Here is a 17,500-nt window from a genome sequence, read left to right on the forward strand (position 1 = left end):
ATATATATATATATATATATATATATACACACACTGTGGCCACAGACCAACATACTTGGCAAAAAAAAAATTCACCAAGGAACAAACAGACTAGGGTGAAAATATCACCTCCTTCCATCTTCAGTAGCGGAGGTAATAATAAAGGAAAAAGTAAGTACAGTAGAAAATATAGTTGCACATAAATAAAACTTACTCTTCCTCCATCGCAAAATGTTTGGATCTCAAACATCTGTAGTCTCCACTCCAAGCTCACAGGTCTCTCAATCCAGGCCGCTGTCGATGAACTGGACGTCATCTGTTAAACAGGATCCTTCCTCGCACAGGATGTCCCTGACTCCTTAGTGTCTCTCTGGTTTGATCTTCCTGAATCCAGTCCCAGTGGCGGAGTTGCACTGCACATCAAAAACTCCATTTCTCATTCTCCGTGTACTGCTGTTACACCTCTCAAACCCCAGAAGTAAATTTGATAAAAACAACAGTTAAAACTAGAAGGTCACATTTCGACGTCGCGACATCGACAGATATACCTCCACCCACATTATTATATAATTTACTAATATATATATATATATATATATATATATATATATATATATATATATATATATATATATATATATATATATATATGTATTGTTGCGGTTGAGGAAATTCGCAAACCACCATTCAGGTCCCGTAGGTGAGATATCTCTAAGTGCATGTGTAGTTAGCCCCAAACCCATTGTTTAGAGGGAATAAATGTGATTCATTCGGGCTGCGACCCTTTGAGATAGCCGTTTTTCTGTTCTATCTTTATTTTGAACCAACCACGTCTCAACCGCCATCACACAACAACCACCAACCGCAACGCCGCTTCACAACAACAACGCCAACAGCCACGACCTTTACCTTCACAACTCGCTCCCGCAAACATCGCATCACCGCCATTCCAAACGTCGCCATGGCCATAAACCACCACCATAAACCCTCCACCACCTTCACCTCTCCTCCTTCTACCGCCATTCCCGCACCACTTGTGAGCGCCGAACGTCAGGCTGTCCTGGCCTCGTACGGGACGCGCGCCGAGCCACGAGTGCAAAATGCGGCCTTTCCGAGGAGAATTCGGATCAAGAATGCTACACGCCCACTTCTGATCCGTCCAATCAGCAAGCGCGGGGCGGTTTGGCCCCGCCTCCAGGCGCGTCAGTGTATAATCGAGATATGCAAATTCGAGGATCAGGGGAGACTCACGCCCCTTTTCCTCCGTCCAATGGGCGAGCGTGGCTCCACCCCCGAGCTCGTTCTGATCCAGAAATTTGCATATGGGTTCTCCTGCCGGCCTATAAAGCGCCGAGCGCGGGGCAAATTTGGAGTCAGTTTCAAAAGAGTCAGTCTGGAGAGGTCGGAGAGCCGAGTGGAGCGGGCAGTCTGTCGGGTTTCGCAGTCTGTCGGGGTTCGGAGTCTGTCGGGGAGCAGCAGAGAGAGGAAGCCTGGAGCGCGGTCGAGTCGGTTTGAGCACAGAGTCGGCCTTGGAGGAGCGGGGAGCGGGGAGTGAGTCGGGAGGCGAGGGCGTACAGGTGGTTTGCTGCAGTCGGCTGAGGAGAATGGGGGAAGAGACCGAATAGCTCGGGTCCGAGGCAAGGAAGACGGCGGTCGGCGACGAGCTCGCAGTGGAATCGCTCATCGCGGAACCCAAGCAAGCCAGCTATCCTCTTTCCCCAGAGCATCAACAATTCCCTCCCCCCCCCTTTTTCCCCCCGCACACTGAGATAGTGTGAAAAGGGGGCTCCGTTACCACCCCACTCCAAGCAGTGCCAACGAAACCCGCGAAGGAGCACGAAGTCGGGGCACAGCCGCGACGCCACATTTGCGGCTCATCACAAAGACACGGGTAGGATCCACCCGGTCTCGCGGACCTGACCGCTCTTTCAGGTCCCGCGCAAATATTGGCCCACAGGCCCCGTCTGCCTCCTTGTCTTTGAGGGTGGCCCTTTTCTTTTGCTTTTGAGTAAATGTGTGGTTGGCGCCGTCTGTAAAGTAAAACTGTGTAAGTGTTGCCGTGTGCATGCGTTGTCGGTTGTAGATCTGCTTTGTTGTGTTTCTTTTGTTGCAATTGCTTTATGTGCATTCTGTTTAATTGTATATGTGTGCTTTCCGTGTGCCGCGAAATAAATGTGCATCATGTTGAACTGTTTTCCCGTTTCGCTTCGTCTTTCCTTTAATTGAATCTCCATCTTGCTTCACGTAAAGGGTTGGTAGTGGGCTTTATACGCCCGATAATTAATCGGAACCGTCGAGGCCAACGATAACACCGCTCGAGTATCCCGATAGTACGGAACAGGTCGCTTAAGTGGCCCGTGTCCGGAGTCGACCTGCGGCGAGGTGCGATCGCCCGGTCTACTCTCTGCATGGGTACTTAGGTAGGTCGAGTTTGGCAAACAACCCTATCCCACGCGGGGGGCCGGTTGGCATGATCGTGGTGAGGCCGAAAGGCCCACCCGCGACTAGCTCCCGGCGTTAGTCCGAGAGGGTCATGACAGAATTGTCCGTCCGGTGGGTGACGTGCCGCGATTCGAGTTACGCGGACGTTCGCACGCCGGCCGGCGCGAATTTGCAACAATATATATGTATATATATATATATATATATATATATATGTATATATATATATATATATATATATATATATATATATATATATATATATATAGATATATATATATATATATATTTTTTTTACAAAGTTAGATTTAAATCCCTGAACCTCGATTCAAAATATTAAATAATTCTGGCTGCCTGACCATGCATCGAATCAGGTTGAAATAAAAAAAAAATATATATATATATATATATAGAAGTATATATATTCCCCATGATTAATAGATCATAATTGTGATGTTTCACGTCGATTGATGAAGTGGTTATAGATAAATAATTTTTTTAAAAGATTTTCATTCAATCCGATATAGCTGCCAGACCATGTGATGTATTAATTATTTGTAAACAAGCTGGTATTCCCAACACTTGGGGAACATGTGTGTGAAGTTTCACCTCAATCTGTCAGGCCATTCTGGAGAAGATGTTTTTCAAATATTTTAGGATAAATAAAACATGGCTGCTAAACCATGTGACCTATGATGTAATAGGCAGAGAACTTTTTGTTTCTCATGGATAGGTGATCATACCTGTAAAGTTTCACCTCGATTTATTAAGCCATTTTGGAGAAGAAGAATTTTGAAGGTTATTATGTTAAAAAAAACAAAATGGCTGTTGAACCATGTGACCGATGACATCATCAATTTTTCCCCCCATACAATTTAGCCCGAGATGACCCTCAAAAATTTTCATACTGATCAGATAAAGTGTTTGATGTATGCAATTATGACGTCATAACGAAGCCACCAATGACATAAAAAAAATCATGCTTGTTTATCATGGGGAGTACTTCACATGTGCCAAGTTTCAATTTTTTCCATGGAGTAGCTTTGGACATACAGAGGTCCAGATTTTTCCTTTTTTCCAACCTGTCTGCCACACTACGTGACCTATGACATCATACTTATCATTATAATATTGTAAATAAGTTGGAACACCTTTGGAGAAAACTTCATCTCAATCGGATTAGTGGTTGCAAAGAAAACAGAGAAAACTGGAAGGGCACTCGGTGGAGCGCATACCTCCACCACGTGATGCCTGAGCCACGAGAACATATCGGGCCCAATACATTTTTGAAATATCATGTTAAACAGCACTATATCGTTTTTGGCCCGATCTCTTAATGGTGAAGAATCACTTTATAAATTAAATAATTCTTGTATCCAGATTCGGATTCGGATCCGGATCTTCACCAAAATCGAATCAATGCATCCTTGCCACACACACCCAATCTGTCCCCAAAGTTTCGTCCAAATCCATCGACAACTTTTTGAGATATCCTGTACACAAACAGACAAACAGACAGAAAGCAGTGAAAACATAACCTCCTTCACCTTCGGTGGCAGAGGTAATTAGCATGTATGGACGTATGTACAGATGTATGGACGGACCGACAACCCAAAAACATAATGCCCCCAACGACTTCATCAGCAAAGGCATAAAAATTGTACATTTTATTCATTTTATGTTCTCCATATTCTCATAATAAATATTTGTTGATAATTTGATGACAAAAGCTGAAATGGTAAAAAGGTTATGACTTGGACAGACATACTGTAGCTCAATCTATTGTTGCGGGCCGGCGGGGTCGGGTCAGAAGACAACTTGGTGGGGGAAGCTACGTCGATTCCCACCAGACTCCACGGAATTGTAGGCCGTCGCTCATGGATAATTCCGTGACGCGGTGGGTCGCTTAACCAACCGTGAATGCCAATAACTGAACCCCGTGAACTCGGGTCCTCCTGCCTATGGAATCGAGTTATCTAATTTACCATGCGGTTTAACCACCGGGGAACCACGCCCTCGGTACGCCTTGTCCGAACCGGATCACTCTGCCAGATCGGATCACCTTTCCGGATCGGATGCAGCTGAGTGACACTGCCAAGGACGTACCGGCTGGAAGGAACGGACCGTTCGGAATAAAGACCCGGCTAAACCTGGATCCGAACCATGCTGGACCAATGAGGGAAAAGACAAAGGCGAGCTGGGAACATTTCTGCAACAATTATTTGTTTACAGCAACTGAGGAAAAGCATGTGGCACAACAAAGGTTTATTGGGTATGTAACGCAGGAAAAGAGGAGGGTGGTGTGGGGGGTGCGACAATTATACAAGCAACTTACAAAGCAGACACAGTGCAGACTTGACGTGAGATTATTCACAGTAACAACAACAAAAGATCTTCTGCAGGCTTACTTAACAGACAGGAGCCAGCACACTCAGACACACACACAGAGAAAGAAACCCCAATGAAAAAGACTCTTGCAGCCAGGGAGGGAGGGGGTTGAGGTTATAGTTTTTCAGTACCTGAGCGTTTCGGGGGAAGGGATGCTCCGTGGTGCGGTACCCGACAATGGTTGCGAAGTTTGGGCCACAGCCGCACATATGGAGATCGTGTCTGTAGGAGGAGCTTGAGTGGAGAAGGGAGGAGTCCAGAGGGCGAGGGTGGAGTGGTAGGCGGGACCAGAAACAGGAGGCGGTTCGTTGACGTCGTGTGGGTGTAGACGAGGAACAGGAGACAGCATGAAACACACACACACACACACACACACACACACACACACACACACACACACACACACACACACACACACACACACATACTCTTCTCAACAGAGGGACCTCTCCATCTTTTATAGGGCCCGAAGCTCGGGGGAGGAGGCCATGCCGAATCCAACGTCATCGCCCGAGTTGGGCGCTCCGACTGGCTCCGATCCCTCACGTGGTCCGCCAGCCTGTGCCGGGCCTCAGGTAGACGGATGGTGGTGCAGCTTAAAGCGTTTGTCCAGCCAAATGTGCACGACGGGATTTTGCCTCAGAAAACGAGACTCTGGGTAGACGGTGGTACGCTGTGGTTAGCGGGACGAGGGCAGCAAGCAAGGCAAATTTACCTCAGAAAATAAAAGGAGGGAATAAAATGAAAGGTAAAAATGATTTAATAAACCTAACTAATAGCCCATCGCAACGCACTCCCTGCTGTCCCGCTCGACAAAGGTAGGGATCTAACTACACGTACACTAATGGGATAACTATCTCAGGACAACTATCTGTTGCATGCATGCAGTTCCGAGAACCACAACACTATAAACATAGAAGCAATACCCCTGGGTGCTCACCTGGAAGCAGCTGGATAATTTAACCAGGGAACCATTGTTTGGCATGGATGACCCACCAAATATGTAATGGAGATGAAAGTAAACACCTATGGATTTTTTTTTCATGCCATGAACAAACTTTTGTACATCACGGGTTATAAAGGTTGTGGTCAAGTTTCATCGAATTTGTGTGTGGTTTCAGAGAAGAAAGCAAATGCACATTTTGGGGGGCAACCCCCCACATAGAATCCCTGAGACCCAGATTTTTCATGTCGTGAACAAACTTTAGTACATCCCGGGTGATGAAGGCGATGGTCAAGTTTCATTGGAATTGTGTTTGTAGTTTCTGAGAAAAAAGCAAACACCTCTTTTGGGGGGCATCCCCTCATAGACACCCTTCGACCGCAATTTTTTATAATGATGTGAAAAATCTTTGGTACAGCATGGGTGATGAAGGTTATGGTCAAGTTTCATCAAAATTGTGTTTGTAGTTTCAGAGAACAAAGCAAACACCTATTTTGGAGGACAACCCCCACAGACCATCTTCGACCAGCCTTATTTAATCACATCTTTTATCAGGCACATCCTCGGTCACCGTTCCCTTTGGGGTCTTAAGGCATTCCTGGGTAACCTCACTGGGGTCTGAAGCCATCATATTTTTGGACTGCTCAACGATGCCTTGACTTTGGAACAGGATGCAACGATTTCTTAATGATTTAGGAATGTGCCAAAATTAACCAGCTTCATTGAGTGCAACAACAACAAAAAAAACTTAATTCAGTGCAATGAAAATAATTAACTAGCGGGATCGATGAGAAGGCGGCCTTGGTTGGGTTCTCCGTAGGGAATCTCTGGAGTTCGGAATGCAAAATAAATTAAATTAAAGGTCGAATTAGAAGAACGAAAGAACAAACGATTAACATAGCGGGAGGATTAGAGCGAGTGAAGAGACGCATTAGGGTGAGCAAAGCAACTTACCACTCAATTTTTGTTTTCTGTCAGGAAGACATTCCCCCTTTAATACTTCTTAAAAATCAATGGGATTTTGAAGTTGCATTTAAATGATGTTTTCCAGGAACGCATGAGTGATGTAAATACCTGGAAGTGTGTGTGTGTGTGTGTGTGTGTGTGTGTGTGTGTGTGTGTGTGTGTGTGTGTGTGTGTGTGTGTGTGTATGTGTGTGTGTGTGTGTGTGTGTGTGTGTGTTTTCGTATGGTGACAAAGCATAACATTATATTTGATTCCTCCTTCCCACCCCTTCCTCACTCTCCCCCATTCCTCCTCCCTTTCCTAGTCCCCCTGGGGGCCCGTCCTCCTCGCTCCTCCTCCTTGCTACCCCACCACACCTTGCTCCCTTCTCCCAGAGTATTTAAAGACATGTGGTGAGGCGTCGCTTCTCCCCCCCCCTTCCTCACTCTCCCTCTCTTCCTCGCTCTCACCCTTCTTCCCCCCTTCCTAGCTCCCCCTCTTTGCTCCCGCACCTCTCTTCACTCTCTTGCCCCCCTCCTTTCTCCCCCACCCATACTCTCACTCTCCCATACTCTCACTCTCTCACTCTCTCACTCTCTCACTCTCTCACTCTCTCACTCTCTCACTCTCTCACTCTCTCACTCTCTCACTCTTTCACTCTCTCTCTCTCTCACTCCCTCACTCTCTCACTCTCTCACTCCCTCACTCTCTCACTCCCTCACTCTCTCACTCTCTCACTCTCTCACTCTCTCACTCTCTCACTCCCTCACTCCCTCTCTCCCTCTCTCCCTCTCTCCCTCTCTCTCTCTCTCCCACCTCACTCCCCTCTCTTCTCTTCTCTTCATTCTCCCCTCCCCTCCTTCCTTGCTATCAAGATTGAAATCTTTAGGGTTGTTGAAAAAATATATAAATTTCTCCTTGTATATTGCTGATGGACTAATCTTTTCTTTCCAAAGCTTCATCCAAAAGGTTTCTCTTTGTTGTTAATCGTTATTTTTAATTCGATCTTTAATGTAATTTATTTTGACTTCCTAACTCTGGAGGTTTCCCCACGGAGAACCCAACTGCTGTCACGGGAGCCTTCGCGGTGATCGCGCTGATTAATTATTTTCATTTACTCAATGAAGTTATACTTTCAGCACATTCTTTAATCTCTTTTCACTCAATATATTTCTCCGAACAGCAGAAAAAGTTAAGTTCAATGCTTTGGCAATTTCACATTTTCTTGTGTAAATATTCAGCCTTGCTTGCTTAAAGTAAATATTTACATACCCTTAGTTGTAAGAATCGTTAATTCCTTTAAATTTTAAAATTTCACTCCAGATTTTGACACGTAGTTAGTCCACATGCTCCGATCCTGAAATCTAAGGACCAGATTTTGATTATATATACTTTAATTTGGCCATGAGAGTCGATCATGGTTCCGAGGTAAGGCATTTTTGAGCAGGCTGACACAAAATGGCGGCTTAAGAGCCCTGCAAGGGAGAGCAGGTTGACCAAGGGTAGGCCTGTTTTTGTTTTTTTCATGATGAACGCCCCATTAAATATCTCCAAAAGGGGTGTTTAAATTTACCCAAATACACAATTTTCATTCATGCAGTTTCTCGGAGTTCCCTTTCTACACATGCAAAGTTTCAGGCTGCTAGGTTTCATGGTTTTGGAGTTATGGAGGAGACACTATTATTATAGACTAGCAGGGGCTACCTGGGGCTGCCCTGGGGGAGTGGGAGGTAGTATACCCAGCGCTGCCCCGCAGGATGAGCTTTTCCCGGCGGTAGTTTCGGGACATGTTGGACATTGAAAAGCTAAGGAATTATTGGCCTCATGGTGGATACCTTTGGCCTGTGGGCTGGCGGCAGCACAGCCTGAACTCCCATCCCACTATAAACTTTGTAGCGGCCTTTGGTGGCCTCAAAAAAGATGTCAAGGCCAAGGTGTGTTTGCTTTAAAACCGTGTCGAAATTCTGATATATACCTACACCCCAAACGTGGGAACTCTTGGTGCTACTGTTCGGACGTGAAAAAATAACGCACAAACACTTGAATATACTTATTTTAATTATCTCGTGGTTGTACACTAATATTTATAATTAATAGCAGGGGCTACCTGGCAGTGCCTAGAGGGTAGGTGGGGTCCCATCGGTATCTGGCTGGGTGAGCTTTACAATACGGTGGTTTCGTCTGTGAAAGAGTAACAAACAAACGCACAAAAAATACACACAAACAAAATTATTTAAAACATTTTTTTCAATGCACAAGCGCTAGAACCCCTACGTAATCCCCCCCCCCCTTGAAGCGCATTGTGGAGGAGGGGGGAGATTTTTGTTGTACCCATAACCTGACCATGGGCAACCCCAGCACGTTTGCAGATTGGCCCAGCCATGCTTTTTCTTTGATTTTCAGAACTACACAAACATACATACACACGATTTCCTTGAGGGGGAGGGGATTTTGTTGGGGGAGGGGGCAGTAGCTTTAAACCTTTCCAGATTCTGAAGGTCCAACACCCAAAATTTGTGGCCTCTTGGTGGTACAGTTCTGCCGTGAAAGAATAACATATAAACACACAAACATACGCACAAACAAACTCATTAAAAATATGTATCGAGATGATCCAATAACTTGTTGGTATGCATTGGCTTCCCAACCCTTCCCAATGCTTCCCAATGCATTGGTATGTAGGGGTTCCCAACCTTTTTTTCTTACTGGGGTACCATTTCACATGTTCGTGGTCCCACCGAGTACCACTGTACTAAAATTCAACTAAAATCGTGTTTATTTGCGATACAGATACGACAATGGGGAGTTAAACAATACTAACAATTCACAACTATGACATTGAGCAATCTGATCTGAACAAAAGAATGATACAGTAAGTACCTATTTGATTGTGTAAAATGTCCAGTCAATGGGATGGTTGAGCCTGCTTCTTGCTCACAAGCAGGTCGATGTCAGGCTTTGTTTTGGATAAAGCGCACCAAACATCATGTTCAACATCCAGTAGGGATCTTTGTTTTGTTTTTAGAATAACGACTGACGAGAACCCAGCTTCACACAGCCATGTAGATGGGAATACTATGAGCGAATGAACAGCCAGGGCAGCTAGCTTAGGGTAAGACCCCAACATTCCACACCAGAAGTTCGCAAGATTCATCTCGTCAAACTGATCTCAGGCTGTGGAGTCGTTCTGGAGATCAATCAAGCTTTCCTGCAGTCCTGTTCCAGGTAGCAAATCCAATTCATTCATGCGAAATGGGTTGCGAATCATTTTCAGATCCAGTTCCTTGAGATCCGGAAAATAGGAATTTAATTCCTCATCCAAATAAGCGAGGTGATCTTTTACCAGTTGTATGAACTCCCTTGGGGGATTCTTTTCAGGCTTCTGAAGAATATCGGCCGTGCAAGAAAACATGACCACCACTCCCGCTTCGACATTCGTCTTCCACAGACGGAGTTTTTCCTGAAATCCCTTGACCTTGTCTATGAAGTCAATGATAGTCGCGCCAGTCCCCTGAAGAGACTTGTTCAGGACGTTTAACTGAGAGAAAATGTCGACCAAATAAGCCAGGTGCAATGCCCAGTCGGGGTCGTTCAAAGCCGCGACGAAATCGACAGTCCTTGGTTTTCCATCGTTTTCGAAGAATTCACGAAGCTCAGCTCGCAGTTCAAACACACGCTCCGCCATATCTCCACGGGATAACCATCTCACCTCAGTGTGGACTAAGAGAACTTTATGGTCTGAGTCGAAATCCTCGCAAAGTTTCTTGAAAAGTCGCGAATTGAGAACCTGGGATTTCACATGGTTCACAATTTTGATCATGGTTGAGAGAACGTCAGTCAATGGCTTGGGGAGCGCCTTGGCTGCGAGTGCGTGGCGGTGGATCGTACAGTGTAGGCCGCGCACTTCAGGAGCAACTGCCTTCACAAGCGATTGGAAACCTGATCTGCACCCCAACATAGCTGGAGCACCATCTGTAGTACAGCCTTTCAGATCAACCCATGACAGCCCAACTTGATCAAAGACGGAAGACACCTCTTCGAAAATGTCCTTTGCTTTCGTTGTGGTTTTAAGCGGGCGGCAAAATAGTATTTCATCCTTGAACTTGGCTTTATGCACGTACCGAACGAACGCTAACAGTTGGGCACAATTTGCCACGTCAGTTGACTCAGCCAATTGGATAGAAAATCCGCATGGAGATGCCTTGATTTCTGCCACCACCTGGTCACGAATATTGGTTGACATTTCTTCAATGGGCCTCTGAACTGTGTTGTTTGACAACGAAAGAGAATTGAGCTTCTTGGCGCTTTGTTCTCCCAGCATGAGACGTACGATATTCTTTGTGGCGGGAAGGATGAGGCTTTCACCGACGGTGTGAGGTTTTTTGTGTTCTGCAATTCGCAGTGCAACTAAGTAGGATGCCTTTACGGCTGCTGTGGACTGTTGTTGAAAACTGCTCTTTTCGTGGCATTTTCCTTCCGACGAAAAAAATCATGGTCCTTGTCGCTGTGTTCAGGATGAACAGAATCCAAATGGCGCTTCAATAGACTTGGCTTCATCGATTGATTGCCGAGAACTTTTCCACAAATCACACACTGTGGAACTTCTAATTCACCTTTTTGGATGGAAGTGAAGCCTAACTTGAGATAACTCTCCACATATTTTCGCATTGATATGATGCTGGTGAACGATAACGGTAACAATAAGCCGGGCAATAAGCAATGATGACAGTGTGGCGTGTAGAGACAAAACGAATAACAAGACTTGTGCACAATGGCCGATAACAAACAGCTGTCAGTGTACAGCAGCTTTCGATATAAATTTAATTATTGTGCACAAGCTGCATGAGAGAGAAGTAAAATAAAAACTGCGTTTAAAAACAAAAACAAAAAAAAACAAGCAGTCATAGACTGGTATTTACGAAATCGTCAACTTGACCTCTGACCTTGTCTAATAAAAGCTGTCTTTAAAATTACTACTCCTGCCATTTAACATAGGTTTGGAAATGGAAATTATTACCTGTGCATTTGGTCTGGAATGAGCTGTTCATGCTTGAGTTTGCTTTATGTTTATTGTATAAAAACATACAAATAAAATAGTTACAGTTATCTACCGTGAAGGATCACCAGGTTCTGACATTTCAGGATATACCCTTTGGCAGAGCAAAAGAGACAGGGATCGTTTATGGTAGATAACATTAATAACGTGAACCATTTTATTCTTGTTTTCATTCCCTCGTGTCGCCAACGCAGACCGCTAGTTTTGTGCTGGATTAGCAACCACACTTGCTTAATGAACTCTATTATTTAATCAAATCTTGTGAATCAACAAAATATGTTGTTGGATTTAACAACACTGAGTCTTATTAAAGATCAAAAAAAAAAAATAAAGAAAAACAATCGTAGCAATATATTACTTTAACCACACATCAAGTTGAGAGTAATACCCAAAAAAACCTCAAACCATTACATACCCTTATCAAAAAATAGCAGAATGCAATGACTAGCTTGTTCTGGAAACAGTGTGTGGTTTGAATCCATACTCAAAACCAAACTTCCGTTTTTCTAAAGTTTCCGCATTCAGTGTGATAAATATAGCTTGAGAAATTTCCTGAGACTTCTCATTTTGTTGTCGAATGTGTCATCAGTGCCAGTGAGTGAAAACTCGGGAATCAGTAAGTTCAGTTGTTTTCTTGTGACAGCGAGGCCACTTGAAAAGGTGACTTCAAAAGTGAAGCCAAAGCATAAGTGGATTCAATTTAACTATTCCACCAGTTAATCTACATCTAGTGATTTATTAAATATTCATCTCTCTTGGTGTAACTGGGGCACCATTTTCCTTGTTCGTATTCACCATGGAAAAATGCCAAATGGTATTGCTCTTCGCTCTGTCATGTAAGTAACTTTATCATTCACCATGATTTATATATGCATTATGATGGTATATCAGAAACCAATTGGGAGAGGCAGGGTAGCCTCGCGGTCTTCAATTTTAAAATTTAGCCTGGGTTTCTGGTGGTTTGTCACCCTGGTGTTTTGTAGGCAGGGATCAATGTGTGCGCCATCACTCAGATGGACATTAACGGGATGTTCCCACGATATCCTTTCTTTAGAGTCAGTTAATTATCGTTGCAACTCCGACTAAACTACAAATTCCTGTCACCTTCAGTTGAACGTAAGGCCTGGCCAAACCTGTTTGTGAAAGATTTGAGCCAAAAAACGTTTCCCCAGCTGACCCCACCAGAAGGTGGGAATAATCGGGGGTCGTTAAAGAGGTAGTCGTAAGTAGTGTACAGGGAGGTAATTCTGTGAGCGAGTGATAAAAACTATTGGCCTGAATCTTCAAACAAATTAGTGTGCTGATTTGGAGACAGTCAAGATTGTTATGGAAGGAGGGTGCGACGGTGGCAAAGACAGGTTAAGGGAGAGTGCCATTTACACATCAGAGTTGTTGAAGGACAAGAGGGTTATTGTTGAAGAGAGTTGAAGGGAAACATTGTTGATGTGAGGAGTTTATGGGAGAGAGAGATTTTGAAGGAAGAAGCAAATGCGAAGAGAAAACGAGAATGTTAGATGAGGTAGACGTGTATGCATGGAAGTACTTTCAGAGGACAGACTACAGGGAATGGTAAATAGGAGAGAAATGTTCCGACCAAGGCGAGTATATCACCATAATGGTGTGTACATTGTTTGTCAAGATTGAGGTGAATATTCCATTTACATGACTAATATTAACATATTGTTTCAGCACTTTTGAGTCTTCTCTTTTTTATCTGTCTTTGTCTTCTTGTCTCTTCAATTTCAAAGTGGGATTTATGTAACAGAATGAAGGATTCAAGACTGCTTGTAATAGATGAAGTGACTTGTGAATTTTTTCTTTAAATCCAATCTTCCAGTTGTCTGAATAGGGCGAGGAAACTGTGGCCATGAATTAACCTTTCAAGCAAGCTTGGTCTTGGCTTAATGGTTAAGGTGGCTGGCTTAAGATCTTAGGTTCTTGAGTTCAAGCCCCTGTTATGCTGTTAAAACAACACCAGGTGGGTTGACTCATGCCGTCATCCTTCTGAGGTTGGCAAAATGAGTACCAACTTACCGGTAACAGGGGCAATGCACCTGCAACACAGCTGCGCTTCCAGAAAATGATGCAAACAGCAGCCACAGCCTGCATATGAAACAACAACAACCTTTCAAACCTAAAGTAGAAATATGGTCAAGTGCTCTGAAATGTGAAGGAAAGAGGAATTTTCAAAGCTTGTAAGCCCACTACTTTGAAGCCAAAGAATAAATTATTGCATTTCGAAAAGGAAAGCAGGTTCGGTCACTTAAAAGTATAAGAAGGCCTGAAGAAGTGCATTGTGACCACCATTGAAGCAAATGAGAAATGCGGACCTCATCTGGGCTAATCTTTGTAGGCTAATCCTTGGTATGCCGAAGAATTGAAGGTGAATTGTTGTGACGAGTTCACAGCAGGCCTTGGTCCAATGGACCACATGAGAGCAGTGGAAAGTCAGCCAGAAAAAGTGAGGGAATAGGTTAAGATTAGGGATGGGAGCATGTGTCAGAGCAGTGCGTCGCTGCTTCCACTTTCTGTTGGTACTCCAGGGGCCTCTGTCTGGCCATCCCCAGGCAAATGCCTGGTCCATCCCCACCTCCTTGAGATGTCGACCAACCTGCTGCAACCACGAGGCAAGTGGTCATCCCGTTGGCTTTCTCGACTCACGAGGCACCCTCACGAGCTGCAGCCGCAGCTGATGCTCACGTACTAAACAGGTAAGAAATCTCATTTGAGTCTCTCAGCAACTGCTCATTGGACAGATTATCTGACCATCAAAAACCATGGATTCTCCGAAGAGACCTTGTACCAAAGGAGTTAAGTCTTCGTCTCAGATCCTTTATCAGAGTCCACGTCTCACATCTGTAAAGCAAAACCTGAAGCACCAAGGACCTGAAGACTCAGATTTTCGTTCTCCTGCATACGTACCAACAGCACCACTCACCATGATACAGTGAATCCATATCCATGACTCCCCAGGCCCGACCCAGACATCTATTGATCTCTGGCTCACAACCTGCAGAGACATGAATATCACCGCCAAGGTATGTGAATCTCTCCATGACCTCAACATCCTCACCGCAAACAGGTACAGACAAGATAGCAGCATCCAAGATGTCATTGAAAGCCTGGATCTTTGTTTTGACCCAGGAAACCCAGAGTCCCAGCAGCTTCAATTCCTCATTCAGTGCCCCGAGGGCCCCTATAAGAATATCCAGTGTTTCCACAAGGATGACTGCATCATCTGAAAAATCAAAGTCCAAGCACTCACCCAAAGAGACAACCTTAGGTTAACCTGAGGAGACTGCCGTTTGGTGGACGACACCTCAGCACCACCCCGGCAGACGTAACTGAGGGAATAGTAGATGCATACAAGTTCTGAGTCGGAGACTGTATGGATTTGTGCCTCTCAGGTGATGAGGCTAGGGTTGGGTAAATAGTGAAGTTTTTTTTTGGTTAAGTGTCTTCGCATAGCATTTTCTATGGCCATTTTAGATGCTGAATCTGAAAACGTTGGAATTTTTTTTCCTCCGATGACTTTTGACCCCCGGAACTTTAATTTATTCAAAATGGGGGCAAGAAAATATTTTTATGAATTTCTGACCAACTGAGATAAAATAATGCTTGTAATATATCAATTTATAGGTTTTTCCGATTAGGAAATCCGAAAATGACACATGCAATGATTTGATGATTTTTAAAACACAATTTTTGAAAACCGCACAATATTTTGCGAAAATTGAACTGTTTTTGTCATTCTCAGATCAACATAAGACCGAGATCACACCAGTGCTGCCAACAAAAGTTCATTAATGTTATCCTGCACGGATTCATGGGGTTTGATAGCATTCTTTATAGAGTTGTGCAGCTCTGTCAAACTGAATTTTTGAGTGCGGAATTTCCCTGCTCCATCCTTCACACGTCTTTTTTTTTTGTATACCTTGTCGAGGCTCGTATGAGAGCTAACACACAACGCACATCAAGGGGGCATGAGACAAGAGGGGTGGGAGTGGGAAGGACAACAGTGGTGAACAGAGACATTAGGAGATCTGGGGTGGGAGAGGGATGGGACGGGGAACATGCGGAATAGAAAATGGACATTACAGGGACTTTCAGGAAGGAAAGCAGGGAATTTGAAGGTGGGCTTGGGTGGATTATCGGGGGTAGAAAAGATCGAGGATTTGGATGGGGGATGATAAGAGGTGGTGGTGAACAGCTGTTTTGAAGGCCTGGAGAGAAGAATGGGAATGAATAGTGAGGGAGTTTATTCCAAAGGCGGGAAAAAAAAGAGGAATGAAAGAGTGAAGGTGAGCAGTGACTCGTGATTTTAGTAGTTTTACCAGAAGGGGGTTGTTGGCGGACCTTGAGCACCCTACGGAAATGTGGTGGGGACAAATCGCAGAAAAAGCAGGGGGGGGCGAGGCTGCAGAGGGGACGGTAGAAGACAGCAAGAGCACCGACCAACCTGCAGTGATTGAGTGAGAGGCCCAAAGACAGCCTCATTGCGGGAGATGCCAATGATATGAAATGCCTTGGTTTCTACAGCGTGAAGCCAAGAAAGGTGGGAGGCAGGAGCACCAGCCCAGAGAGGAGAGCAGTACTCCATCAGGCTGCGGACAAAAGCTTTGTAAGTGGTCAGGAGCTCAGGTGGGCCAAGGAGGAACTTTGCACGATGGAGGATTCCCAGTCGGCGACTGGCTTTGGAGGCGAGGTTTGAAATGTGGCTTTCCCAGGAAAGGTCATGGCAGATCGTGAGACCCAGAAGCTTGAAAGAAAAAGTCTTTGTTGGTGTATGTCTGGGGCTACATCTGATCGAGTGAACTCGGGTATACAGTTAAGTAAAGGCATACGAATACAAGGCATACCAACTGGGGCTACAGTTAAGCGTAAATATGTCACTTCCGCAAGAAGTTCTTTCTCCGATAGTGTACTCAGTAAATATAGACTGTCTGGGGTCAAAGGTCCTTTGTGCTTTTTGCAAGTTTGTAGAGTATTCAATAGCCTAGTATTTTTATTTTTATTCAAGTCTTCCTTTTCCCTAAATTACTTGATTTCGGTCCGATGCAACATCAAATCAATTTGAAAATGTGATTAGCATATTCCTTGACCTGAAAAACATATGAAATGATATGTTACAAGCCTTATTAGTCACATTAGAGAAGGAAAACATGAAAAAGTGAATTTTTGGCCACCATTTGGAATAAATTAAGGTTCTGGGGGTCAAAGGTCATCGGAGGTAAAAAAAAAAAAAATCGAACGGATTCGGATTCAGCATGGAAAGCAGCCATAGAAAATGCTATGCACAAAATTTCAATGATATTTACCCAACCCTAATGAAGTCTTCCTGTTCTGGGTTTGCAGCAGCGGCAGGGTCTCTCTCAGTGCTCTATGCTGACTTTCTCAAAGCTAAGTTTCCGGGTGTTATTTGTCCCGTTTTAACTGTTTATTTTCTCACCTACAAGTTACTGTGTGTTCCGAATTCGGTTTTGTTTTAAAAAATCGTGTTATTTTGTGAATTTTTGTCGACCTTGTCTTACTGGGTTCCTTGAGGCCTACCCATCCTTCCCCACTCGGTGTACGATCGTTTTTATTTTTGTATTCTCTCGCCATTACATTCAATTAATATTTTCCCCACTTTCCCAACACCCCCATCCCTCCCTCCCAACTAAACACTGTGTTTCTTGTCTTAAATCCAAAAATAAAAATTGAAAATAAAAAGCTACCTTTCTCCTTGCATACCCATGAGTCCCGAT

General features: G+C 44.3%; 2 protein-coding genes across 2 annotated transcripts in view; one reads left to right on the forward strand and one right to left on the reverse strand.

The window, feature by feature from the left end:
* LOC147031285 (zona pellucida-like domain-containing protein 1) overlaps positions 1-17,500 on the reverse strand; it is a 107,721-nt gene that overhangs the window by 45,929 nt on the left and 44,292 nt on the right. The window lies entirely within an intron of this gene.
* LOC147031286 (uncharacterized) overlaps positions 12,317-17,500 on the forward strand; it is a 40,780-nt gene continuing 35,596 nt past the window's right edge. Inside the window, exon 1 of the mRNA XM_085861156.1 lies at positions 12,317-12,589. Coding sequence (XP_085717282.1) covers positions 12,550-12,589 — 40 coding nt within the window. The 5' untranslated portion in view covers positions 12,317-12,549. The remainder of the gene's footprint in view (positions 12,590-17,500) is intronic.

This window comes from Eptatretus burgeri, chromosome 2 (assembly GCF_056783735.1).
Source record: "Eptatretus burgeri isolate ZD-2024b chromosome 2, Ebu_testis_v1, whole genome shotgun sequence".
Classification (NCBI taxonomy): domain Eukaryota; kingdom Metazoa; phylum Chordata; class Myxini; order Myxiniformes; family Myxinidae; genus Eptatretus; species Eptatretus burgeri.